At 40.4% G+C, this 27,250-nt stretch overlaps 1 protein-coding gene across 1 annotated transcript; it reads right to left on the minus strand.

Moving 5' to 3' along the window:
• Positions 1-3,555: 3,555 nt before the first annotated feature.
• LOC131474514 (heparan sulfate glucosamine 3-O-sulfotransferase 1-like) lies at positions 3,556-26,925 on the minus strand. The gene is made up of 2 exons (XM_058652420.1): positions 26,618-26,925; positions 3,556-7,081 (listed from the first exon to the last, which is right to left on the minus strand). The coding sequence occupies exon 2, from the start codon at positions 6,894-6,896 to the stop codon at positions 5,955-5,957; it is 942 nt and encodes a 313-aa protein (XP_058508403.1). The 5' UTR covers positions 6,897-7,081; positions 26,618-26,925; the 3' UTR covers positions 3,556-5,954.
• Positions 26,926-27,250: the final 325 nt, after the last annotated feature.

The following is a 27,250-nucleotide window of genomic DNA, read 5'->3' on the forward strand; positions in this document are numbered from 1 at the left end:
CAGTGGGACTTAAGTGATGCTATCGTTTCCTCTGAAGTCTGTGCTCTCCCTTTGAACACACTTTATCTTCACATCTCTGTACTCGCCTGCCTGCAAATGTAGCCGCACACTGGGGGTGTTTCGAAATGAATTAACAATAGGAAGGTGCGCGAGTCACTTCTGGAGCGTACTTAACTTGTGTAACATAAAATTAATGTTCTAAAAATAAGAATCAGTCGTTGCAGCCTTCGAGTGAACTCACGGAGAGCTTGACACAATGGAATCCAGGACGGCATGCGAGATGACATTGACAAATTAACAAAATGTCACCTTCCATTCCCGAAGCGTGTCAGCCAAGAAACCATGACACAAGTACAGAAAAAGAAGATAACTGAACATACCTAGTGCTAAAGCATCCAAGCAGCCTGAGATCCCTACTGATGAAGGAAGCAGTGCAAAAAAGACTGACAGGCTTCAAAGGAGCTACGAGAGGCCCTTTTGCTTTTGTGTTGGTCCCCTTTGCTCCTTTCTGTAGTAGCTGGAGAAAGCAGTTGTCTGACACGTTGCTCCCATGGGCCCAGGCTGCTATAAGCCAGCAATGAAATGCAATGCCTTCTTGCCATGTCTGTGTACTCAAACTGGTGTTGTTTGGCTGTGGAGGAATCAGAGCGGGGACTCGAGGCTGCACTATACACCCAAAGGAGAGCAGATTTCATATTCCAGAGTGAAATGCCTTCTGGCACTTTTTCACCAGCCCTTGATTTGAATAGACAAAAGCTGCTAGGGAGGATTGAGGGATAAAAGAGGCTGAAGGAAATAAGTGACTGGAGCCTCAGGAACAGACACGGTCTATATGCTGTTTCAGCATTCACACGCGTGTGGATGTGGAGTGCTCAGTATGAAAGTGACAATAAAAATGAGAGTGTGTCTTGTAAAGCCTTGGCTAGAAAGTACCACAAATGTAATGTGGTGGAGTCTGTTGACACCCGTTTATGTGTAAACACGTCTTCTTTTGGGCTTGTGATACTGTGCTGTGTTCCCTATCAAAAGGTTATTTTAACAATATCCTTATTGTTATTAAAATAGAAACACAAAACACATACTCTGACTTAAACCCTAAACTGATCCAGGTTCTGAACCTGAACTGATTCTAGCTGCAGATTGTGTTCTCCAGTTTTGATGACATGTAAAATACTTTCATGTTGAGTGATGTGTAGATGTTTCCTACTGAAATGCACTTTGGGAGCTGTTACTTGATTTAAAGAAACAGATATTTACCACAGTGGGTTTTCTTTTTCTGAGTAAAATACAGAGATGAAGATAGGCTGGTTTAGGTTGAGCGCGGTCTATGAAATTAAATGCTAAAAGATTCCATGACTATTATGCAAGGCGTCAAGGGGACAACAGTCACCGAGATGTTAGACTCAAGGACAGCACAACCTGCAGCAGGTGATGTTACACTGTCAGGTGCAACAGGGAGCGATGCTGAACAAACACCTACCAAAACATCCTGAGAAAGCAGAGGGAAGGAGGGAGTTTTCCAACAGCTATTGATATGTAAAAATCTGCTGAAGACAAATTACATTTAAAATGCTAACCCACCAAATTTATCAAGAAAAGGCCACTGCAATGAAGTCTGTTGATGACAGAGTAACAAAAAACAAAAACGCCACCAAGTTGTTCCACTTACACCAAGCAGTATCTAGGTTTTCATCAGGGTTTGCATATACTTTGAGTTGTGTGGTTTGTGAAAAGCCTTGAGAGCTGTAAGTTGTATTTTACAGATAAAAAAAGGAAAAAAAAATCTGAGAACGGTCAGGAAATCAGTGATCCCACGTGATCCCGAAGTGTGTATTAGCATTTGCTTGTATGGAGACTTATAGCGTGAGTAAATTGGCTGTAAACGATATAGTACTTGTCAAGAAGAGCTCTGAATCTCTGCATCAGTGAATTTCTATTGACATCCTGTCTCCTGCAGAACGGCAAGAGGTCAGCTATTGAAGCACTTCAAGCAGCATCATCATGTAGGAGCTGCGCCTCATTTTACTCACTCACACATGCTGACCCAGACAGTTTTTACAATGAGCCTTGCATTTGTAGGGTTCATCTCACCACAGTTTTTTTTTTCCCACCTCGCCTCAAAGGATTAATCAGGGAGCTTTTATAATGCAGCTGCAAATAAGCAGACATGTCTTTCTCTCCTCCTTTTGACCCGAATGCTACAGCAGCAGCAGCAGCCTTCCTTCCTACTTTAGTAAAGACTGTCGTGGGAGCACATCAAGCACCTGCCCTCTGCACCTGAGGCAATGAAAAATAAATCAACAAACAAATGAATAAGTAATTACAAAGGGAAGAAACAAAGAGCCTTTAAAATATGCACAGAAACATGTTTATCTTCACAGTTCTTATATTACAGCCTTTTGTGTTTGTGATAATGCGACATTCATTTTAGGAATCACTAAACACATCACTTTCTCATTAGATTTATGCAATGTTATTATTTGTGCCGTTCCTGTCAAGCGACATGTAAAAAGGCTTCTGTGGCTTGTTTTTGTGCACAGCATTGTTAGCTATACATCACCTTCCACTGGCTTATTGCATTTAAGTCTCCAGAACAGAAGTAAAAACATTGTATTCCTTTTGGCTGATGTCTTGGCTGGAATCACTGAATGAGATACTTTTTTTTTTTGTATTATGCTGCAACATTTCAGGAAAAGCTTAGTGTTGTTTGCTAAGAGGTAATGTGTTTGACTGTGTGCACAGCTTTGTAGAAAAACTAATTTAATTAACAAAGATGCTCCTTCAGAAGTAAAGGACTGTATCACAGATCATGCAGATTCTGCAATGTTTTGTTTTTTTAAAAATGAAGAAATTGGCACCTGTATGCAACAATTCACTGACCCATGTTGTTAAGAGCACAAGTGCTGAGCCATCAGCCGACTGTTAATGTGGATTCGTTTGCGCCACTCATGTTGACACAGAAGTCATTAATTGAAATCCAGGACACTTCTGTAATAGACTTGTATCGCACAAATACAGTGGCTGTTAGTTTGCAAACAGCTTAGCAAGCAGCAATCGTTTCTTGTGCTTTGATTCGATGCTAAGTGCTTCATCAATCACACTCCCAGACAGATCATTAGAGGCTTCTCACGATGACAGGACCAGCCAAAACATCTACAGCAGTTCGCCCCAGACCACCCCTCAAACCTTTAATTACGCCTGACGTTGGCAGTTATCATAGACGTGTAGTGATAAGTGACTCACTCAATAACTGCAGCTATTAGTTCAAGCAACTTGTTAGTGTCAAGGGTTTTAAATGATTTACCTTGGAATAAAGTGGACCACAGCAACATGTTGTGTGTGTGTGTGTGTGTTCTGGAGGCTACGTGAGGAAAAATTAAAGGTCCAGTGTGTGGGATGGTGGGGTGTGCGTGTGTTATGTAAGCATATGGCACCACTATGCTATTTGCAGGTAGCATGGCTGTATGCTCGTGTTCACGCAAAGATCACAGTTTCCACACTGGTTTCGATACAAAGAGACACATGGTAGGACACAGTCATTGTAACTTCTTTGTTTTTATTATAATTAACAAATCTCATGAACAAACTAAAACTAACACTGTTAAATAAAAGCTTATGCCTACTGAACCCATAAAACATACTCTCGCTGCAATGAAGCAAAGATATGAACTTAAGGGGATTGGCTGATAAAAATAACCTTATCCTTAAACAACCCATTGCACCTCCTCAGAGTCCAACGTTAGACAGCTACATGTGCACTATGCAGCTCCCGGCGTTTCTGCAAACAGTAAGCAATATACATAGTCAACATAGCTGCAAATGAGGAGCACAGACATGGGAATTTGTTTAGTATGTACTCACTTACTGTAAGCAAAACATGCCCTTTTGTCCTTCCTGCCCACCTGCTTAATGGAAACACTGCTTCACAAATGTATCACCTTGGGAACGACTGGTGATGCGTGTGTGTGTGTGTGTGTGTGTGTGTGTGTGTGTTGTGGTGCAACGAGGCTGTGCCCTAGGACAGTTTGTTCTCTTCCAGATGAGCGGCTGGGTGATACATACCAGCGCAGACAGACGTCAGCCTGGGTCACGAGGTAACTGTCACGAGCCTTCACCTGTGTGTGCACCGACAGAGGGAATCCTAGAAAGGCTATGACTATGTCTAGACACATTTCCTCACCATTGCCTCATGAGTTACTCTGGGGTCCGAGTGCCCCCTGGTGAACAGAAGGGAGTAAAGTCCCTGAGCAAGTTCAACTCTGTGGGGGGGGGGGGTTACTAATGACATTAAGAGTGGCTACAGTTCAAATGTCCCAGTAAGACATGACAGTGAGCCAATGTGGACAAATTCCAGAGCACTAAAACTGCAACCATTTTTATTCATACCCTTCATTTGTGTCGTGTGATGAATATTCCTAATTAACACCACTTCTTATCCTACTGTGACATACCAAAATGTCTGCTGTGGAAAAAAAGGCCTACACGTGATTCAGTTAGCACTTAAAAAGAACTTGTGTATGTTTATAAAAAAATCACTCGTATGATTTCCCGTCTAATTACAATTAAAAACTGCAGATCACTTCACAATATCCATATAAACATTAAGCATATTTCTGTATGGCACACGGCTACAGTATATTACCCCCCCCTCTCATGTTTTGTTCTGGATATAGATCCAAAGTAGCATCAATGACTACTTGCCTCAGGAGAGTTATTGTGCTTATTCCACCAGACAGAGTGGGGAGATCAAATGAATATCAGTTCCCATTGGAGCTGTAGCTTTGGCTGCTGTTTAAAGCCAAATCAATGAAAGAAACATGACCCGTGTCTATCTGTTGTGTATAGACTAGAAGATGTTTCTGGGAAAGCTGCTTGCTATGTATGATTCTGGAAAAAAAAAAATCATTTGTAGGAAGAAAAAAAAAACAACATTTACACAGATACAGTATCATTTGTAAATGATTTACAACACTGTTGGGCATATATTTTAATGACTACATTTAACACCTGAGCAAACTGTTGGACAGCAGCAAAATGCAACAGAAGCTCTGCGGATTTGTGCTTGCTGACGATGGAGATTTGACTGATTTAGCTGCAGGCGCAGGCTACCTTCACTGTCTTTAGCCATTAGTGATTCTTGTACTGCTAAAGCGTTGCTTCAGGGTCCCTATTGCCTTGCATTAATGTCTAACTTTCACCACAGTATATCAAAGGCTTACTCTATGGCCTCTGTCCATCGTAGTATACTCCACCGAATAACAGGTTCGAAAGCTCGGGGGCTTTTGACGGCCAGAACAAAATGGAGAGAGATAGAAACACGCCATATTTCTGTTACATTTGAGAGCAGAATAATTTATTATCAAGAGAATGAGAATATCAAACAAGAGAGAGGAAAAAAAGTTCACCAGGTTCATAAACTTGTTTTTTTCGCTGATAACATAAACGCTTCCAGCAAAGAAAGAATGACTTATTAAGCTGTTTTGAGATTCTTCCAATCACTTTTATGCCTCTAGTTACTGCATTTGGTAACGTTTTAGATTAAGGCCCACAATTCACAGTGTAACCACTTTAAAGTCACAGTGTAAACTTCAGTATTAATGTGCACCAGTACAGTACTTACAAATACATTTTGTTTCCCAGCGTGTGCACTACACATGTATATTGGAACATACTGCACTGGAGTACCATTAGTACAAAAGATTACAGAATAACTGGAGTAGATGCTCTGTCTGCTGTGGACTGTAGTGTAAGGTGTTACCCTGTCTTTCATACTGTTCTGCCTTCTTGTGTAAATAGAACTGCATTCTGCCAAACAGAGATCACAACAGTAGCTGTGAAGAGGCTATTCAAAGGGGTCGTTAAATGTCAGTTCTCTAAAGTGCTTGGTGCCCCATTTTGTCCTCATCATGGAGAAGCTAGTAGTTCCTTGGAGTCTCAGTTGTGGTCTGGGTTTCTTATTGCCAGTCAAAGGTACGCTTCACCAGCCTGAAGAAGGTTCGGTTGTGTTCCTGTAGGAAAGAGCGGAGCTGCTGGAGCACAGTGCTATTGACAGGTGGGTGAGGACGTCCCTTAGACTCATGCAGACATCGCTCTCGACCGTCACTTCGGATACAGTAAAACCCCTTGGTCTGGTTGAAGTAGAAGTTGGAGGACACTATCCTTGGGGGCAAATTGAGGAAGAGCTCCACCTTCTGAAGCTCTGGCAGGGGGTCACGGATCAGGGCGTCCCCATCTACGATGTGTATTTGTTCCAGGGGGAAGTGACGCAGCCAGTTACGCAAGTGGATGTCATAGAGGCTCCTCTGGATTGCTTTGTATCGAATATTTAGGGCTCCATTGCGCACAAGCAGGTTCTCAATGGCTTGCACTGGCTTGTGGTTCTCTAGCCGGTTGAAGTAGACCTGGGTGTAATCAGATATGACCCGCTCAACCGGGTCTCGCAAGATCAACAGCAGCTTTATGGAGGAGTTCATGGCACAGATGCGTTCTGGTGCAAGGGCTGATGTAAAGTAACCTGGAGTTTTCTCCACTGTGATCTGGTGTGGGTAAGAGTAGGGCATCAACTCACGGTACCACTCAAAGCCCTTGGCATAGTTCTCATCCCAGTCAAAGAAGTGCACCTCAGTGGCAGCAGCAGCAACCTCAGGGTGTATGTCTAACATTTCCAACAGTGCTCGTGTGCCCCCTTTCCGTACCCCAATTATTATACTATGTGGGGCTCTTTTGCTAGTTCCTGGGGGTGGAGATGATGGCACATCTTCAGAGACATTTACTGGTAGCCCAGAATCCAGATCCATGGCATCCAATGTGACATCATACCCTGGCTGAACAAGCTCACGTGAAGCGGCATATGTCTGGAGAAACAGAAGAAAGGCTGATGACAGGAAACAAGCCATGACGTTGGACTGAAAAATGGTGGCGACAGAGGCAAGAAAAATAAAAACAGGTTTAGGTGTGGACCAGCTCTGTCTTTATGAGCTCAGGAGTAAATGGAAATGGAGAGCGCAGTCTTTGTCTGCCATTGAATTTGAACTGGAGGAGGCGGAGGAGGAGGAGAAATCGTCAGCAGTCCACAGCACATCTGTAGGGGAGAACAAAGACAAAAAAGAAGAAAAGGCTTTCAGGTTTCAGTCTTACAGAGCAGAATGACTGTTTGGATTATACTGAATTGCTCTTTTCTTATTCTACTGAAAAGGAATCCAGCCATAAATAAAATCCATGTCAGTGTAAGTGTCATGTATGTGTATGATTTCAAAAGGATCATTTCAATTCATCATTCTTTGAGTCACTTTTCATCTTTCCTCTTCTCATATGCTTTTTACTCTCACTCTATAAAGTCACTTCCAATTGATACTGTAATTCCTCCAGCTAAAAAACATATAGCCGGACAGCTCGTTAGAAAATGTGTTCGAGATATGCAAGTGTGGCTGGGGGCCAGGAGTCAAGGCCAGAGTGCTTTGTCTTCCTTTACCAGGTCCAGATCCACACCAGAATCAATATATATATATATATATATATATATACATATATATATATAAATATATATATATATATATATATATATATATAGAACACACATCTCAAGGCATAGACCTTGAGGTATTTGGAGATAAACAAAGACAAGTTTATTGCAGGAAATCACATAAGATCTCACTTCTATGTGACTTTGTTTTCCTATATGTGAGTGGATGTGTAAAAGTGGAAACAACAAACACGAAAAGAAAGACTTAGAGCTTTAAAACTATTCCTTCAAAACCAAAAGAACATCAAAAACCTTGTTGTCTTTTTTACTTTTTATATTTTGTTCTACAAGTGATATTTGATATGATCGCTTTGCTCCCTTCCATCCAATGGGCCTGTGATATATGGTTTACTTCTACTTAACTAAAAGAAAGAAAGAAAGAAAAAGAAACGTTCTTGTGCAGCCCTGAGTTAATGTCATAGAATTAATTTAAAAACATAAGTCCTCTCAACAGCCCGAGAAAGCCACTATAGTCACAACAACCAGGCCAGGCTTCCACACTCCACACTCAACAGCAAAGGTCACTCTTATGTATTCTAAACAAATGAGTATGGTTGCTGTGTAGGAACAGATTGCAGCATATGCAAAGAACTAACAGAACAGAGAGTATTATACTTTTATTGTATTATTGTATTAGTATTATTGCTGATGTGTCCAGCACAAACCTCACTTACCACTGTGAGACTACGATCAACCCTCCACCTGACCTCCAAATTTCGTTTCGTCATTCCAATAACAATCCTTTCCTTTATACACTGACATTGTATGCTATTGTACTGTATATTAGAGCTCACTTAAATACATTTTTGAACAGTTTGAAACATCTGTGGAGGACACTTGCAGGGGGTCATCATCTTTGACACTGAGACAGTGAATGTCTGCGCCACGTTTTGTGGTGTCATATGCTCACGAAAAGCACAATTCAATTCAAAATACTCATCTCTGCTTTTGTCTCAAACTAAATGTATTTACATAAGTTCTAATTCCCCCAATGAGGAATAGAATGACCACAGTGCATCGCACCTTTGTACAATGTGGCCTTTCCCTCACCTCACAGAGTCATTCAACCATATAAAGGCAATGACACATGCCCCTGTTATTCGTTACTCTCTGTGGCTGGAGTGTGAGGACATAGGCCTGTGAGATAAGCACAGGAGAGTTGACCTGCCCTACAGGGCTCGAGGTTGTGTAGGGAGGCATTTATGTGCTGTGACAGGCGCGCCTGCCTGTCAGCATGTCCCTCGCAGAGAGCTGCCAAGTCCAATGCTAACAGCCAGGCAGCCAGACGAGCTTTCTGTCTCCTCCAATTCCCCCCTCTCCTCTCACAGTACAACACCACCTGGAAAGAGCCATTGTTTCACATTCCACCGGGCCTTACTGCTTATTCAGCGTTTGATGCGTACCTTTCTAGCTTTTCATTTGGCACACAGCAGCCACACTACGTGGCAGACCGCTTAACCAAGACTATTTCCTCTATGGGAGGTTACACAACACAGGGTGGCAGGTCACAGTGAAACCTGGAAGGAGTACAGATCATCAGTGCGTGTGTCTCAGAGCAGCAAGAGAGTCTGCATTCAAATCTCTGCGGAATGCATTTGTATGTTTTGCCTCTCTGCATTTAGTCCTGGCTCTTCCTAGTCCTCCACAGCAGCATGAAGGTGCAGTCAGACCAAAAACTGACAAGATTAAATTCCACTGAGGCAAAATGCAAACAGAACTTCCAATGAACTTATTATTTCACTTGACAATTCCATAAATTCATTCACTTTATTCACACCAGTCTGACACTATATATTAGACATCCAATATCTACTCTAATGTGACTGATCCACTTTCTTTGTCAGTGTTGATATAGAATAAAATGTTGGATACACTCAATCACACATTTAGCAACCAGCTTTCTACCATAGCAATGGCTTCACGTTAAATGCCCCCAAAACATGGTGTTACAAGGTGTAAAATATTATAAATAAGTCTTCTGAATTCCACCTATTGCTATACATTACTAATATTTTTTGTAATTTTAGTTTCAAGTTAAATGAAGAAGTGAAGAACCCAGTTTTAATACATGTGTGTTTGCAATTAGGGCTGGGAGGTATAGCAAACAACCTTATCACAATTAAAAGGTTTCAAATTAATGTCGATAATTGTCGCGATAAAATGTCAAATCGTCGAAGAATGTGTTTTGCTCTTGAAGGAATGTTGAAGAAACCAGATAATTGTGGTTTTTAACTTCTTATCTACAGAAAAGAATCACAACATTGATAACAATTATTATATGTTATATATATGTACAGTATGTACAGTATTCTTTCTGCCCTGCATATAATCCAGCATCTCTTTGCCCCCTTTTATGAAGAATTAAAGAAACAGTATTCAGTACAGTCAGCCAAATTGCTGGATAAAAATAAATAAATAAATACATCTGTGCATTTCCACTTGAACTCACAATACAGAGACTCCACACATGAGAGCCGCACTTGCTGACCATTACGGTTTAGAACTTGTCTGGCACCAGAGCAAAAGTGCTGCCTACTGCTCGAGCTGACAGCACCGCCAACAGATCTGCACGAGTCATTATATCCCGCCAGGCTACGAGGAGAGCTACACAGGTTCTCGGCGGCATGGGAAACCAGGTTCCCGCTAATTAACCCAAACAGCCGCTTCTATGCATCAACAGAACAAACACTCATTCATATTCAGCAGGGGCCCCCCTGCCATTAACCGTGGTAGGTAGCAGGTATTATACAAGACGACTTTGTTTTTTATCGTACTCATTAAAGATATTAGTACAAAATAATTATTGCTGCAATAAAGCCTGATAGCAAAGGATGATTGTACTATAAAAAGGATAGATTACAAATGAGCAAGGTAAAAGTGTCTATCAGTCCTAATGTTTTTTTGGTTGTTCTTATATTTTTCAGAGTATACGTCCACAGCAGAGGTTGGGGACAAAAGATGTGTAATCTGAAGCAGAATAATTGTCTGCTTTTTTTTAAACCAATTTCAAGCTTCAGCATCTCAGTTCACTGGACCACAACTCTGTTATTTGATCTCTTGTAAAATGCACTGACCCTTCCTTTTCAAAAACTATCACCTGAAACGCAGAAACACACTCACCTTCATTCTATTTTCCTTAAGCACTTTCCTCTTTTGCATCTACTGTATGTCTCTTCCTCAGCTGTTCTCTTGCCCTCAGACACCAGTACAATATATTTTCCGCCCACAGACTTCCAACTGTAACTCTGTACTCCCACATGCAAGATGTGTTTTAAATTATGAATGCATTTTATTTCACTGTGGGATTACTGGATTTGTTTATTGATTCCTGTTACAACAATTTAAGGATTTAGCAAGTCACAGAGGAGCGAGATGTATCACTTCTTCCTTCCTTGACCTTATCCGTGGATCCCCCCCCAAACTCCCCAAGCCAACACAGCAACAAAGAAAATCATTCATGTCAAAAATCTTTCATTATCACGCGTGTGTTATGTTTCTAAAACCCTAAAAATACACTCTGCATCAGCATGGAGGGGGTTTTAAAGGGGCACCTTGAACCCTGCTGGGCATTTCAGTCCACTCACAAAGCTTGACCATGTTAAGAAGTAATGATCATGTAGTCCCCATCCATTTAAACAGCTGGTCTATTATGGTCATTTACTGGGGGAGTGTATAGGGTGGAGGCCTTGGTAACTTGAGAGTAGAGAGTTGCCACTTTCAATCTCTAAGCTGGTCAGGAAAGTGCGAGTGTGAGGAATGAACAATGTATTCCCTTCTCCAAAGCTCAAAATCATAGCATTTAACCTCCCTTTAGAGGTAAAGAGACATGACACTAGATGTTGAACGTTACTGCAATGGTTAACGAAAACCACCATCTTAGTTTTTTTTTCTCAAATTGTTTTTGCCAGTTGTTCTAAAAGTATGAACATGTCTTTATCTCGTACCCACACTACTTTATTATGTTTATGAGTATGTTTGGCGACCAGTGGAGATCCAAGGTGCTACTCAGTTCCTCAGTTAGGTACACTTAGATCAAATCATTCATCCTGCAGTAGTTTATGCTGCTGCTAATCATACATTTTTGCAGAGTGATGTCAATGTGGTGGTGGACAGCACAACAGAAACAACACGATACAATTAAACAAGCATGGAAAACTGCAGGTACTAGGTACTAGGCGTACCTAACCACTGCAATGCAACCAGCACCTGTATTACAGTGACACTCTCCTCTGGGGCCACCTGGTGGATGAGCATCTCAAAATAATACAGATTTTTATTTTTTTTTTCTCTGTTCAACATCAAAAACATTAACAGACCAGGACAGGTGCTTGTCTAATATTGATGCAGAAACTTCTATAGTTCAACACACTATGAGGATGGAGAGACATGATTTTCTTGTTTCGATAGGACATCACATTGCAGCTCAGATGGCGAGCGGTATTCTAGCTATTTCAGGAGCGTATGAGTAACACAATGACCTAATCCACACCCACATGTCAGTAAAGGCATTCATTAAAGACTTGAAGAGGATGTAATCTGTCATTTGCTAGTACATCCAGACACATGTGGCCTCAGGCACTAATTACATTCATTTTACTGTGATCCTCTGTACACTGAGTTAAACCTTCACAGTATAGCAGTCATTTCAGCTCATGTTTTCCCCCGCAGAGTGGTACACTGTGCATCGTAGAGTCTTCCTTCTGCCCACTGCCATCTGTGCCAGAGTAGAGCCTGAGCTGCACAACATGATGAAGGTCTGTGCCTCATAAACAAATATATGTTCTTGCTTACACTGGCAACCATTACATTAGGATTTGTCTCTACAAGCAACATCTCACACCATTTGACAATTTTGATTGGAGTTTATTGGTTTTCCTGATTGTTGTCGACATCCCATGTGTCAGACAACGCTGCATATTGCCAAAAAAAACTGTCATTTCACTATGACAATAAGCCTCCTGTTACCCAGCCTTAACACAACACAGTTCAACTAGTATGTCACTTAAGCTCTGGCCCTGGCTTCCTCCAGTTTATGTGTGACATTAGTCAATACTGTGAGATTTATTTCGAGCATCAAGTGGTATTTTCTGCAATCCCATGGGGCATTTTCGCAGATAAAATAGGCTGACTTTCTCATCACTCTTGGATGAGTACAGGCAACCAATGCCAGGGACGGTGACTCACTCGGGGAAGTGTCCTGCGGTCGGTCAGATACAAGAACAGCCCATGTGAAGGAATTCAATCAGCGAGGGGCCTGATGAGCCTCATTCAGACTGCCACTTCTGATAAAGCACCTGTGCCTTCCACAGAGTCAAGATCCTCCCACTGCAATATAGCGTCCTCGTGTAGCAGCACTACAATAAGGCTAATTCTGCTCAGCCAATTTAATGTTAATGTAATTCTTATCATGCTTTCCCCATCAAAACTTGCCTAGTTTTCACAATGAGTTTGATCTTCAGCATGTAAAGTAATTGCGCTGCAGTTCATCGCAGGGGGAAATGCAGACTTAATCAAAACAAATGCACCGACTTTACTCTCTCTTCATGCTCTCGTCTAAGCTTTTGGAAAGCCAGTGCAGTTCTCCAGTCTCGCAGGCATCCCGCAAGCTGCAATATACACATGCATTATGGATGAATTACTTTATCAAATAAAAAGCAGAGAATCTTGTAATGAACTGTAAGGATACTCTTAATCTTTGATGAGGCCAATCTGATGAATAGCTTAATGAGGAAAAAAAATATGAGCAGGCCGACTGCCTGCTGACAAAGAAATCAGAGCTCTGATGAGCAAGCTGCAGAGACTATGCACAATTTTTTTGAGAATGTTCCGCTCTTGTAGAGTTGTTTATTGAATGCTATCGATCTTGCGGCTCATGAACAGCGAGTGATCCCACCTCCCGCCTGTGTACTGTGCACAGCTGCACATTTCAAGTAAGGTGTGGCATTTTCTTATAGATCTTGTGCTTGTTTCCCCAAACTACAGCTGGTGTGTGCACTCTCACTGGCACACCAGCATCACATTGGAAGGCACCCGCTACAGACCTGCCAGTGTTTCCCTGCCATCACAAATATGTATTCAGCACTGCAGAACTTGAGGTTTTGTATTTGGACCTTCTCTGATGTGCTGTTGGCTGCCAAGCACTAAAGTGGTTCAACACCCTGCTGCAGTTGTTGAGTTGATAATAAAGCACTCATCTTTAAAAAAAACTGTTCCCGACAAGAGGTACTATATTTGTGCACAAATCAGAGGTCAATTGCATTACACTGTCAAGTGTCAGCAATGGTTACAGTGTCCCCTGCTGCATACACCAGTGTACATATATAAATACAGTAAACAAACAAGAGCAAGAACACTATGTAGCCAACCTGAATATACAATATAGTGAGCAGAACTAACTATTCCGAGGCTGAAGTACTGTCCAGCAACCTGCCTCGTAATTTCACTGGAGAAAGTCAGGGAACTTTCAGTTGACCTCATGGTTTGATTGTCATTAGTGCACAGCCTGCTGAGCATCATTTGTTTCTGCAGTATGTGTGAATGGCGAGTCTCGCCAAGCGTAACTGTTGGGGTATGCAGATCAGAAATGGATCAGCCAAACGTTTGCGTGAGTGAGTGACCTTGGACTCTAGCTTTCTCCTAATCTGCATAAGTAATTCGAGTTGTTGCATCATATGCCGGTCATTGATTGTAATGTAATCAGGTGGAACAGACTGTGTGGGTTGAGTCTTGTCTATATATCACACATGTGCCAAACTGAAAATTGCACACGCAGGAGAAATTGCTCACATTTCTGCCGATTGTTTGGTTCATATCATAAACGATCGCCCACGTGTTTCAGTACAGAGCTGCTGGTGATGTGAACACAAAAAGAAAAATGTGAATATTTTTGTTCTCCTAGACTTATTCACTTAGCTTCACTTTCACTTTGGGTTTAGTACTCCAATTAGAATTTCAGAGCTGAAGCACAACCTCTTTTTCCAAGTCGACAATTTTTCAAGTCACTCAATTTAGGAGGTGTTTATGTGCAAACTAAAACCCTTTCTGGTTTGTGTTAAGTGATACCTTACTCATGTGTTTCCCCATTTGAGTATATAAGGAAAGAATGTGTACTCAAGCTTGTAGCACACTGTGCCTTTAGAAGATATTGGGATCAATAAAAGGTACAATCAAATAAATGCCTTCTTGCATCTACAGTAACGCGGAAAAAAATATTATTAAATCAATTATTAAAATAGAAAAAACAGCCTAGTGGTCAAAGGTTATTTATGTAGCGCTTTTAAAAACACCCCTGTTGCCCATAGTGCTGCACATAGTGCAACCAATTTAAAATCCACATAAATTAATAACAAGTGGGATTAAAAGCCATGGGTCTGGATTAGGAGGTCTTTTTCTGTTTTGATATATTACCTTAAATTATACGAAACACACATCAACAAGCAGACAATTCTGAAAAAGTTCTAAATCCTTTTCTGTCAATCAACTCCTAAATGATTCAAAAGACTGTGTTTGTAAGTATTTAATCTGCGCACAGACCTTGTACAGCATCATTCGCTGAGCACAGTTTGCGACCATGTACAAACTGGATGTAAATGAAAGCCGTAGCCTCTCTGCTCTACTTTGAGCAACATTCTTGTAATTTCCCACTCGCAGGGTAAACTAAATTGTAAGAAAAAAAAACGTTTATCTATAATAAAAAATCTCCTGCTCTATTTCACCCTGCCGAGTTTCTGCCTCTCTTGCTGGGAGGTCTGTCTGGCAGAGAGGGAGGAGGAGGCGTAGAACATATAGCTCTATGTAGCCTTCGTATGTTCTATCATTGCAATGCATATGGCATCTCTTTACGCCATTGTGTATTGTTGCTGGTTGGTTTTTACCTCCGAGCAGAATCTCCACGCAGCCTGACAGGAGAGGAAAACTCATGTCAGCTGGGCTTTACATCTGTTTTTTCATCTTTTTTAAGCTGAGTTTCCAGCATGGATCTGTTGACTGTTGACATTTTCAAGGAAGGCTAACCACATGTCTTGGCATTGTCTGTTACTCTATGCTTTCTCCTCGTGTTCTTTCTGGTGAACATAACACTCAGCAGCGTTTTGGCTGCAGTCGCACCACACACTTCTTATGTTCAGCCTGCGTAGCGAGTTGGGATTTGCCATCAGTTTAAATCACTAGAGCATGCATGAACTGAGATGAGATGTGGGTTTTTAAAAAAATAAATCAAAATCTTGTATTTAACTGAATTTAATGCACATGCAAAGTAAAACAGAGCTCTTAAGAGAGGTACATGTAGAGAATTTAAAGGCTTTAAAATAGACCTGTCTGAGACTTAATGACAATTTTTTTTTGTGTAAGTGCAGCTCTGGGTATGTGACAGAATCAGGTTAAGAAGATAGGAGGAATAAAACATTGTGCATTCAGCAGGGCGACTCTTCTTTGCAGAGCAGAGCTTTGATTCTGTGAGATGGTAAAACCACAAGCTCCTTTTTGATCCCAGGTAAAGCTAATAATGTCATATCATGTTTAATTACACAGATTGTTTGAATACTCAATTCTATGGTTTGCTATTTCTGCGTGAAAGACTGCTTCTAAGTAAAAAAAAAACAAAAAAAAAAACATGGGATGTCAGGTGAATCTGTCAACATAAACTCACTGATCGACCCCCTGTGGCAAAACCATCTGGATAGAAACATGACTGCGACCAGGAACAACAACAGAACAAAAACTGATTGAACTAAGAAAATCTTCAGCTTATTCTAAGAATACACATACACACACACACACACACAGACTCTTATAAAGAAAACCAGCATTTTACGTCACAGGACACAGGAGTTGTTGGACCAGTGCCTCCATCACTAACTTCTGTTTACTCTGTGTCTTTGTTGTTTTAAAAGCTTTGAAGTACTTCACAACCTCGCTGAAAAATCACTATCAATTTAATTTCAATTCAAAAATCAAATCAATTTCCACCCTCAGCAAAAAGGAAAAAAAAGTAGACAGTGTGGACAGCACTGACACAGTTGCAGCCCCGTAGGTGGTAATATTTCATTTAGCAAAAAGCAACACAGTGTTTTGTCAACAATGAACATCATTTTTAAGTCAGTGTCGTGTCAAGATTACTTTTTAATAATTTAGAACATTTGTGGCATGTTTTTGCTTCATCCTGCATCATTCTTCACTCACTATCCATTAGTAACCTTCCCGACAAAGAAGAGAGCACATGCACGCTGTGTTTTATTCCCAATCACAACGCTGCATGTCCTTCTACATTGAAGCCCAGGCTGAAGATAAAAAAAAACAAAACACTTCTGTGAGACAACTGTGAGACAAGTTATGTCAGAACTACATAACAACTTAGTGCAAAGACCCACTGACAATTTCATCTGCGCTGCTCTTCATGAATAAATCATCCGTTCCCTGCACTGTTCCTCTTTGGCTTACTGCTCGCCCCCCCACCCCGTCCCCCCAGCCCTGTAAAACCTACTGAGGTGTTTATGAGAGACAAGAGGCAAAGGAGGTCACAGGCCCAATAACTCCCTTTATCACTCCACCTTCTGCAGTGAGGGCCATTTTATGGCGGTTTTTTTTTTTTTTGTTTGAAAAATAATTCTTAATTAAAGAAGTTTGTGGACCTAATTGAGAAATTAGGGAGAAAGCATCTGTAGCACTCCTTGTTGGTCTGCTATTTGATATAAAATGAGAAAACAACCATGTGTTCTCAAAGCAATATCACTAAAAAAACGGCCTGTTAAAATTTGGCCTGTGAGGCTTGTTTGGTATGGTGTAAATGTGGTGTTTGTCTAGACAAGTCTTTTTGAAATTAGTTCAGGTTATTGATTTACTTAGGGGCTTATCTTTATTAAAGAGTTCTACCTTGTCAAAGGAATTACTGCTTTAGCCATTAAGGTGAGCTGATTCTATTTCCCATTATTGTAAATTCCAGCTCAAGACACGGAAAAGGCTTAGGTTAATAGGAAATGAAATGTTTTGCCCTCAGCTTTCACAGAAGTCCAAAAGTTTGAAAGGAATTAAACTAACAAAATACAACTTATTTTCTGAACTTTTCAAAAGCACTAGAGACTTCCTCAATACTTGCCTGGTATTATTTGAATGTTGTCTGCAGTTCCTTTGGCTATGAAATCAACTTATGTATAGTTTTGTTAAGTTGTATGTTTGTACAACATATGCATTAGACCTTGACATTTGTGATGTTGGAAATGCATTTGAAAAACGTTTTTGTCTTGACATCATAAAGCACAGCCTTTAGTAGCTTGAACAGGATGTGAAAATGTGTTTAAAGGTTCAATATCCTGTGCACATCTTGTGCTCTGAGTCATCTGCATATTAACTGAAGGAAAAGGAGACAATTAATTACACTCTTTCCGAGATAGGGGAAGAGGTATCTTGTCCTTGATTGCATACTTTTAAAACTCCATAATTATCTCAACTCCATAGCAACAATGAAAGACACTGAAGCACATAAATTATATGTTCTACTGCGGACCCCTCAGTCCCAAAGCAGACTGGGACATTACTGTGTGTGTGTGTGTGTGTGAGAGAGAGCGTCTTGGAGACCAAATTCAGCTTAAAAACCCACCCAGAAAAGAAAGTGGCACAGTCCCTTTGGTTAGCCGAGTAAAATCAACTACATTCATAGAGAAACAACAGAACATTCGTCGATAAATGTGACGCAATCCCCCGCATTGTTCGCTTGTCAACCTCTGCTGAAACGCCTAGATTAAGCATCTATCGTTTAGCGAAAGGATTGTTTTGGGGTTTGTCTGATTATATCTGTCTTGAGCACACCCCCCGCTCCTACTGGTATTTAATGGAGATTAGCTTTAAATTGATGATTAACCTTTGTAATCCTGCGTGCATATTGAAAATGGCTTGCTTGTCTTTACCACAGCCACCCAGAAGCGAGGCTGCATTATCGTTCAGGGAAAATTGAGGCTAAAAAAGCAAATGAGGCAGTCTTATCTGCCTGGTGTTTGGCTGGATAATGAAGACCTATCTTCAGACTAGAGAGCATCTCATAATGAATCCCAGCAGATGATTTTTGTTTGGGTTTTTCCACACATGCACATCTTTTAATAAAACTTTGCTGTAACCACCACGCTTATCTCCAGACGCAGAATTTGCATGTGGTTGCTATTGTTTAGATGGCTGTATTAAAAACTAATCGGACATTAAATGAGTCGTTCAATATTTAACTCCAACTGGGGATGTAATGGTTTAATAGTTTGTGGGTGGGCATGTGGAGTGCTGCCTGCATGAAATGAAAGTCCAATGCAGTTGCATCTGTTAAATTCTCAATATGAAAATATAGATGCATAAACTTCCTTGTGCAGAATGCTAGAATATAATAAAATGTAATGCAACAATATAATACAAAGCAAGTGGAATGAGGGAATGTTTGACATCTTTGCATGAAAATTTCAATTACTACCAATTAATTTTCTGTCTTACTTCCTTTAATGATCTATAAACTAAGCGACATTGGCTGAAACCACCTCCTCCTCCTCTGTCCGCCTCTATACTGATGAATGATGAAATAAAGATGGTATATTATTCTTTTCAACCTTGGAAGATGACATCAAATGCCATCCCTTATCCCCCACTGTACTCCAGACCCCTGGGGCAGATGTACGCCAACAGCTTGTAATCCCATTGCAGTTTATTGAGAGGATATGATGATGTAAAAAGTAAAAGGTCTGATGAAAACAAATTTTCTTAGGTGAGAGCCAGATTCTATCCAATTCTGATTGGACTGAGCTGGCCTCCAGATATTCTGTTCAAGGAAACTATTACATATTCACACTTTGAACTAAATGAAATGTAGAAAAAAATAAATATATTCTAAAACCTGTGTCAAGGCATGGTACGGCTGTAATAAATAATACATGCTGTAAAAGAGAGAAAAGGATGAATCTGTTTGTCAGTTTGCTAGAAACTATGTTTCTGTATGTGGCATAACTTTGACAAAAAATTACAGATTAATCAGTAGGTAAATGCACAGTAATAATGGAACACATCGCAAATAATCCACTCTCAAATATACTTGAAAAATAAAACTTTTTTTACATTTCAGGTTGTGTATTATTTACTGTGTTTGAATCTACACATATATTACTGATATGAAATGCTATTAATCGTGCTTATTGTACAACATAAACTTTAATCTCGATATTTCCAATCAACAATAAGTTTTAAATCTGTGCGGCGATTTAGTGTTATGGTAGCAATAAAAGATGCATTGTGTTTCTGTCCACAGAAATGACAATATAGTCAGACACTTTCACATTTCCTCTCTTTAATATACAGGTCATTGAGTTTTGCTGTGATGACACAGATCAGGGCTGCAGCAAGCTGTGACTATAAGCCTTAATACAAAACCGCCAACAAAAGGGTAAAAATGACAAACGCTTGCTTGTTCTCCGCTACACTTTCACAGCGCTCTGTTTAAGGCCTTATCATTTAACATTTTATAACACATTGACTGTAATAAAACATCAAAATAAAGAATTAGGTGGAAAAATATGCAGAAGAGGTGCCGCTTTCTTCCCTCCTGCTTGTTACGTTTATAGCTACAAATGGAAATAGCCGACATTTGAGCGGAAAAGGGCAGAAAATGAAGATGATGACCTTGTTTTTTTAGTCAGCGGATGTGCAGCAGTAATTTAAAACATAATTAATTGGTCTACTGATAATTTGTCCACACCCAGATTTTTAATTATTCTGATGTCAGATAATAGTGAAAAGTTTGTGCCTTTGTCTTTTAGTAGTCTCAAACCCCAAACATTCCACTGACAAGCATTTACGTCAGACAAAATCACCTCGTCATTGCAGTTGTGAAGCTGGAAGAAGAGACGGATGTATGTAGTATGATGTGAAGCCACTTGTCTTTCAGCAGCCGCTGATTATTTTCAGTCAGTTAACTAAAGCTTTTTTGTTGACAGTGGTTTTGCAAATGCAGTTCTTGTCTTTGTGTCAAAACATTCAATGTGCCATCATTAATGAGAGGTACATGTGGTGCTTTGAATATTTTTGCCTCACATACAAATGATGTACAAACAATATTAGTTTTAAATATAAATGTACAAAGTATGTGCATGATGGCTGAAGACACACCAATGACCCTCATAGGGTGTCAGTGTCAGTACAGTGGTGACAGAATTGTCGTTTAAATTCCATTACACCATGCTGTGTTTCTGTTCACTGTGGAAGTCTCTCTGGTGAAATATGCCGAGTCATTTAATGAAAGGTAAAACTGCTATGCAGCATAAAAAAGGACAAGGGGCCACTGCTCTTATGACTTCAGAGTTTTTGTATATGGCATAGACTTGAAAGGATAGTCACCTTTATTCTCTTGCTGTAAGGTGACACCCAGATGCAGGGAAGAGAGTCAGCAGCAATGCCCATACTTAGTAGGGACAGGCATGAATATTGGACTTCTTTGATTGTAAAAAGTTGTTAAATTAATGTGTAAGAAAACTGAAAAATGTTTTTCTTTTCCACTGACTGCCTAATGTGTGGTGCATCTTTTATCAGAAAGTGGCATTGGACAGTTTGCAGAACTGATCAAATTTAAGAGGTTCCTTGAATGCATCTTGAAGCTGCTCCGCTTAGTTCACCAAGCAGTGAACCCTGCATTACTGTCACTAGCTCTATTACAATATTTGACAAAATAATTCCATTGAATATTCAACAGTTTTGCTGGGAAGGTTCATCCCTAATATTTAATTAAAGGTCCAGTGTGTAATACTATTTCCACCTAGCATGAAGTGAAGATAAACTGTACAATCACCTGATTATATTGTTGCTATTTTTTCACAACACCAGAAAAAGCATTTTATATTAATATCAGAAGCTGGGTCAGCTCTCATGTTTTTGCATTAGCCCACAATTGAAAACTAAACATCTTTTGAGTTTTGATACTAACTGAGAGCTACATAGGTTCTTCCACACACTTGGAAGAGAAGGGTGAACAAGCAACTTCACCAATAAATGTTGCTAAATGTATCTGGATAGCTAACTGTCAAATTTATCTTGTAAATACATCTGATTTTTTTCAGTTTGACATGCATCAGTTAGTTAGCACTTTGCCTTTAATATTGTTCAGTTTGGGAAGTATTTGAGTTGGGTAAAAAGGTTGGAATCCCCCCTTCCAACAGCAAAGAAACACTGTGTCATTCAGCACCAGGGACAGCTCCTAAACCCCTTATCAGTATTAACACTTGTCCGATAGTCGTTTTGTGACGTGCTTACTAACTGAAAACAGCATATTTACTTGGAGGAGCCCTGTTGGACCTTGTGGTGATGTTTCTTTTCCATCAACTACAGCTCATTTCTCTTGAAAGCTAAAAGGTTTGATCTGAAGGACACGGTGAGGTCATTTCTTTCCATCTACTGTGCGCTTAACTTGGAAATCAAAGCACAGATTGTCTGCACTGCATTTGCTCAGTATCTGACCTTCCCACAATAAACTTAAATCAATGTCCCTAAAGATCAAATTACACATCTAGACAAACCTAGCTCTTTGCTTTAAGAATAAATGTGAAAGGTTGCTTCTGGTGGTGGCAAGGGCATGAGCCAGGAGGACCAGTAGGTTGGCATTTAGTTCTCATAAGCATTCATCTGCTCCTGTGAAATTACAACCAGTGATGTGTAAAGAAAAGGAAGAGCAGACAAAAGATGAAAATGGCTTTATACCTCACAAAGTAAAGTTGATTTAACACTACACTGCCTGTGGTTATTTTCCAAATTACAGACCAAGAATTGATCGTTATTTACTCGGGTTACAACAATCAATCGGACACTCCTGAAAGTACAAAACATTCATAAAACCACGGTGAGATGATATCCCTCTTTAGCACATTTGTGAATATCTTGAAAAATAACTATATGGGTAGAGAAATTATTCCATTAGTGAGGAACATATTTCACACACAGAAATGTCAAATCACTATTGGTTACTTTCCCATCCTTAGCCGACAGAACTACAGACACCCACACACAATAAATTAGACACATATGGTGCAGCAGAGAGGCATGTAAAGAAAAGACATCACACTCCACATGATGGGATTGTGATCTCAGCTGCGCTGCTATTTATCTGACAAATACCACTGGACATTGGTATGATATATATATATATATATATATATATATATATATATATAAAAAATGCAATGTATGACATACAATCTGCAATAATGAGGGATGAGGCTGGCATGTGTCTACTCATCTGAGGCAAGCAGGGAACAAAGGTAATGAATAAATAACTTAGCCCTTCATGAAGAGGAATGATAAATCCACTTCATAACACTTGGCAATGATGGCAGCGTCAGGCTTCTCTCAGCGATATGTGCTCACTGGAAGGTGTCACCACCCCCACCTCGCTCCTTTTTCACCAATCCTGGTTTTTGTCCCATTATTTTAGAATTGTCTTAATTTATGCAGGGTAAAAAACCTCACGTCTGACTTAATGATCTGAATTTTCGTGCCTTTATTAAAGCTGAGTCGAGATTTTTTTTGGCTTTTGATGATGAAGATGCAGCTCCCAAGTGCCTGACAATGACAAAGTCCTTTTTCTGTTTTTTAACACTAGTGTTGTTGTTACACAGGAAAAGGTAGCAACAACGTAAATGCAGCATATGGACCAAGGTGGCTCTTCAAACCACTGCCTGCTGCATATTCATGAATTATGAAATTTGGCACGAATATGCAAATCTGGGCATTAGCCTAGTTATGCCCCTGTACTGTAAGTTACAGTGACTTATCTATTATGTATAAACCAAGGATTAGAGTGAAGAGGTCCTGGCAGCCAGCTCCATGGCCCTCAGTTGCTCAATTTCACATCATGAAAGAGAATGACTAGCAGGGGAGAAAGCTCCGAAACACTCGCTTTCTGCAGCCCCGTATCTTTGTACATGGAAGAATCAGAGTTGGCGTCCATGCTCTACTGCCAATCTACTTAGAACAACAATGACTTCCACAGTGTTTGGAAGCCTGGAGGACACGTAAGGGAAATCAGCATGTCAATGTTGCTAATCCTCTCATTTTCCCCCCACAAGGCTGATACGAAATGCAAGTATGATCAGTCTGAGGGGGAGGCAAACAAGGGATCCATGCAGCAAAATTTAACATGCACACACACAAAAATGTTTACTCCACTGACCCAATCATAGCACCATAATTGCCCCAAATCAAGAATGCAGCAGAAATGAGAAGCCACTGGGTCAAATGCTTTATTTTGAAATGATTCACTCATTCTGCTCAGGCCTGGAGCATAATGAACAATTCCTGCTGCTCTGAGATGAACACAGTAATCATTAGCTCAGATCAAAGCCAGTCATCAGGCACATGACAGCTGACAACTTCCATTTAAGCGGGTGAGCAGGATATAATAATACCTGGCCCCCATAATCCATAGTCACTACGGAAACAAGAGGAAACGCTCCTTCACATCCATTTTAGTCACCACCAGTTCTGTTCAGCGAATATTTACTAGAAATCTGAATTCAGGACATTAAAAATTGCAACAATGCTGTCGTGATTGAGCTCTTCTGTTTGTTTTAAGTGCAGTGTCCTGTATGTAACAACTAGTGACATCTAATGACAGAAAATATGTTATGCTTCTTCATTTGCATAGTAAGCTGATGTGTGGGCTGGATTCAATAACGTGATATGCGTCAGCTACATAAATAGGGTAACACAACAAGCATAGCTTGTCCATGAATTCCACAAAGAGGAAGGACCAGACACAGTAAACAGATGGTAACAATGGAGGACATCTAGTATGTTGTGTTATTTCTTCTTGGAAAGTGGCTGTAGTTTGATTCTGGGCTGCAGGCCGCACAAAAACACACCACTGTTGTTTCCCCTTCTGTTCTATGGAGACCAGGCAACAGGCTACAGTGTTTGTAGCTCCGCCCTTTAGGGTTATTTTGGTACCTTTCTTAACGTGTGACAATGGTAATCTATATCATTGCCATTTGATATCACTAAATGTAAGGGGCACTGGAAAAAGTTCACATTTTTGTCTAGGTAATATCTGGTAATTACGATTAAAAAGAAATAACAAGCCCAAAGAAAGAAAATCAAGAGATAATACTTCTGATGTCTTACCAAATATTTTAGTTGCACTGGAATAAGGCCTTGACATTGTATACAGCAAAACTATGAGCTCTTTCATAAAAGATTATTTATCTCCTAATGAGGGACAAACAACTCCCAACGCCCATTGACAAAAGAGAAAAATTCAGGGAATTCATTTGCATTTAAACCAAATACTCATCATTTAATTCAGCAAACATAACTTCATCAAATATTAATTCCGTTCCCTTGTTATGTTCTATCGCTTTTGCTGTAAAAAAAAAAAAAGTTGACGAACGGGAAATGCACTTTTGTTTTTTATGGTTTTCTCATCCTCCCCCTTCTTTACTCAAGTGGAGCCAACAGGATAAACTCCATCAAACAAAACACAATAATAGGAAATTGTAAAAAAGACACAGATTCTATCTGTACCATCACCTCCTCCTCCTCCTCCTCCTCCTCCTCCACTTTCTATCCCTCCCACACAAAAGCTCTCCACACATTATGATGTAACATCCCCTGACCCTGTATATTTGTTCAGTCAAACATCACGGAGACACCTTGAGTCTTCTTTGGGGGATTTAGAAATCATGAAATCTCAGCTGACCACTATCACCTTTACAGCCACATACGTCCAAAGTCACTGTCGCTAGCTTCATCCTCACATCTTGGTTCAAACACAAGTGAAAGAAAATCCACATGAGCTACCAATAAATGGTGGCACCTTTATTTTTCATAGCCAGGTATGAAAATAATGATCGTCATTCAAGTTACCCTTTTGGCCTTTGTTGTTCCTCTTTTTCTGACCAGTTTAATTCCCAGCTATAAAGACATCCTTTCACTATTGTGTGTGTGTGTGTGTGTGTTCATGCGTGCATGCCTGTGTGTGTTACATGACTGCTTTTAACACATCTGATTCAAAGAGCATTGCCATTTGTACTTTCACATTTTTTTAATACAATTACAAATGTATGATCTTAACACCGGCTGACTGTTGATTAAAAAAAAAAAATCTTGTGTGTGGTACTGTTTCCAGTGCTCCATACACACAAAGCAATTCTGAGGACATTGACGCCCCCCACCTCACTTCCAGGACCAAGTTTAAGTGCTGCCTGTCACTAATGCCTGCAATTAAACAGCCACTTTTTCACATGTGACTGGACGGCGCTGCTGCACCTGCTGCTGGAGGAAAACAATGTATTTTATTGGAATTTTATCACAGAAGTTACTGTAGTCAAATAACCGGCTCGCAACAAGAAGTACCAGCTCAAAGAGGCCAACACCCACATGCTCAGAATTAAAGGTGAATTGCACAGCCTGAGGCAATCTGCATCCTGTGACTATACTACGTGGCTGCTAGAATTTCACTTGGCAGGTCTGACACCAGACATTATAAAGGCAGAGGCGATGCAGAGAGGAGGACAACAATGCTACACCAAGAACTGCACTGTTTTCATTAGTTACCATTGTCTAGTCTGTGATTTATATATATATATATATATATATATTTAATATATATGTATTTATATGTATATTTAACTGTACAATACATATAGTGTATTGTAACATTAAACTCACCAAGCCAGTCTTCAGCAGCAGCAGGACTTTGTGTTTGAATCTTAAACTTTAAACATTTCAGCCAAAACTTTAACAAATTGTTCATGTTAATGTTTTCCATGTGCCATTGAACAAAAAAGATTGTTATCAGAGGATCTTCTAAGGTAAATTTGTTTGATGCAGCGTTTTAATGTTGTTTAATCAATACTATGTTGCAGATGATTTAAATGGCAACTGAAGGGGAAACACAAGGCATTTCAAAATGCCAGAGGTTCGCGTTGCTGCAAAGCCATGCCGGATTTATTCAAGCTTAATAATTGATCAATTAATCGCCCGTGAATTCAAACGCACGGGGCATCCATCCCTTTGTCAGACGCTGCAGATTCAAGAGTTGCATAAACGCAAAGTGTTGTTCAGGTAAATCTTTAGAGAAAATGTGGTTACCTCGCACAGGAGGGATCGGTGAGGAGGATCTCAGCGCGGCTCGTGGGTTCGGCTTGATCTCAGGAGCGGAGGAGGAGGAGGAGGAGGACGCTGAAGCATGGAGCGCACTTGTGCGCACCGACTGTCCACATTGAAGAAGAGCGTCGGTCTCTCCTCTTGGCCACTCGCTCTCGTCAGTGACTCATCTGAAAGCAGACACCAGAGGAAGGGAAACGCGAGTCTTTCATTATTCTGAGTGGATAACTCGACTCCGTCTCCTGCACACGCAGACGAGCCTGTGCACTGAAAAGCGGGGAGAGTTGTGTCCAAGCCTTTGCTTTGCATAGCAGAGTGGAGGGAGCGGGGGAGGAGCCATCTGCCGTCAGATGATCACGGAAAGGTGCTGCTGCTCAACAACACCCTGCAACCACCAGCAGCAGCACCAGCAGCAGCATCAGCATCACTTCAGACTTCAGACTATCACAGTGATTCCCATCAACTCATCTACACTCAACTCACTCTGTCACCTTTACTTCCATACTGCTTATGCATTAATAATGTACACTGTGCACACCTTATGACCAGGTGAAAAGGATTTACTGTTTAGCTGTAAATAAAAAAACCTGCTGTATGAGCGACACCACTGTACGACAT

This window comes from Solea solea, chromosome 15 (genome assembly GCF_958295425.1).
Source record: "Solea solea chromosome 15, fSolSol10.1, whole genome shotgun sequence".
In the NCBI taxonomy this organism is placed as follows: Eukaryota; Metazoa; Chordata; class Actinopteri; order Pleuronectiformes; family Soleidae; genus Solea; species Solea solea.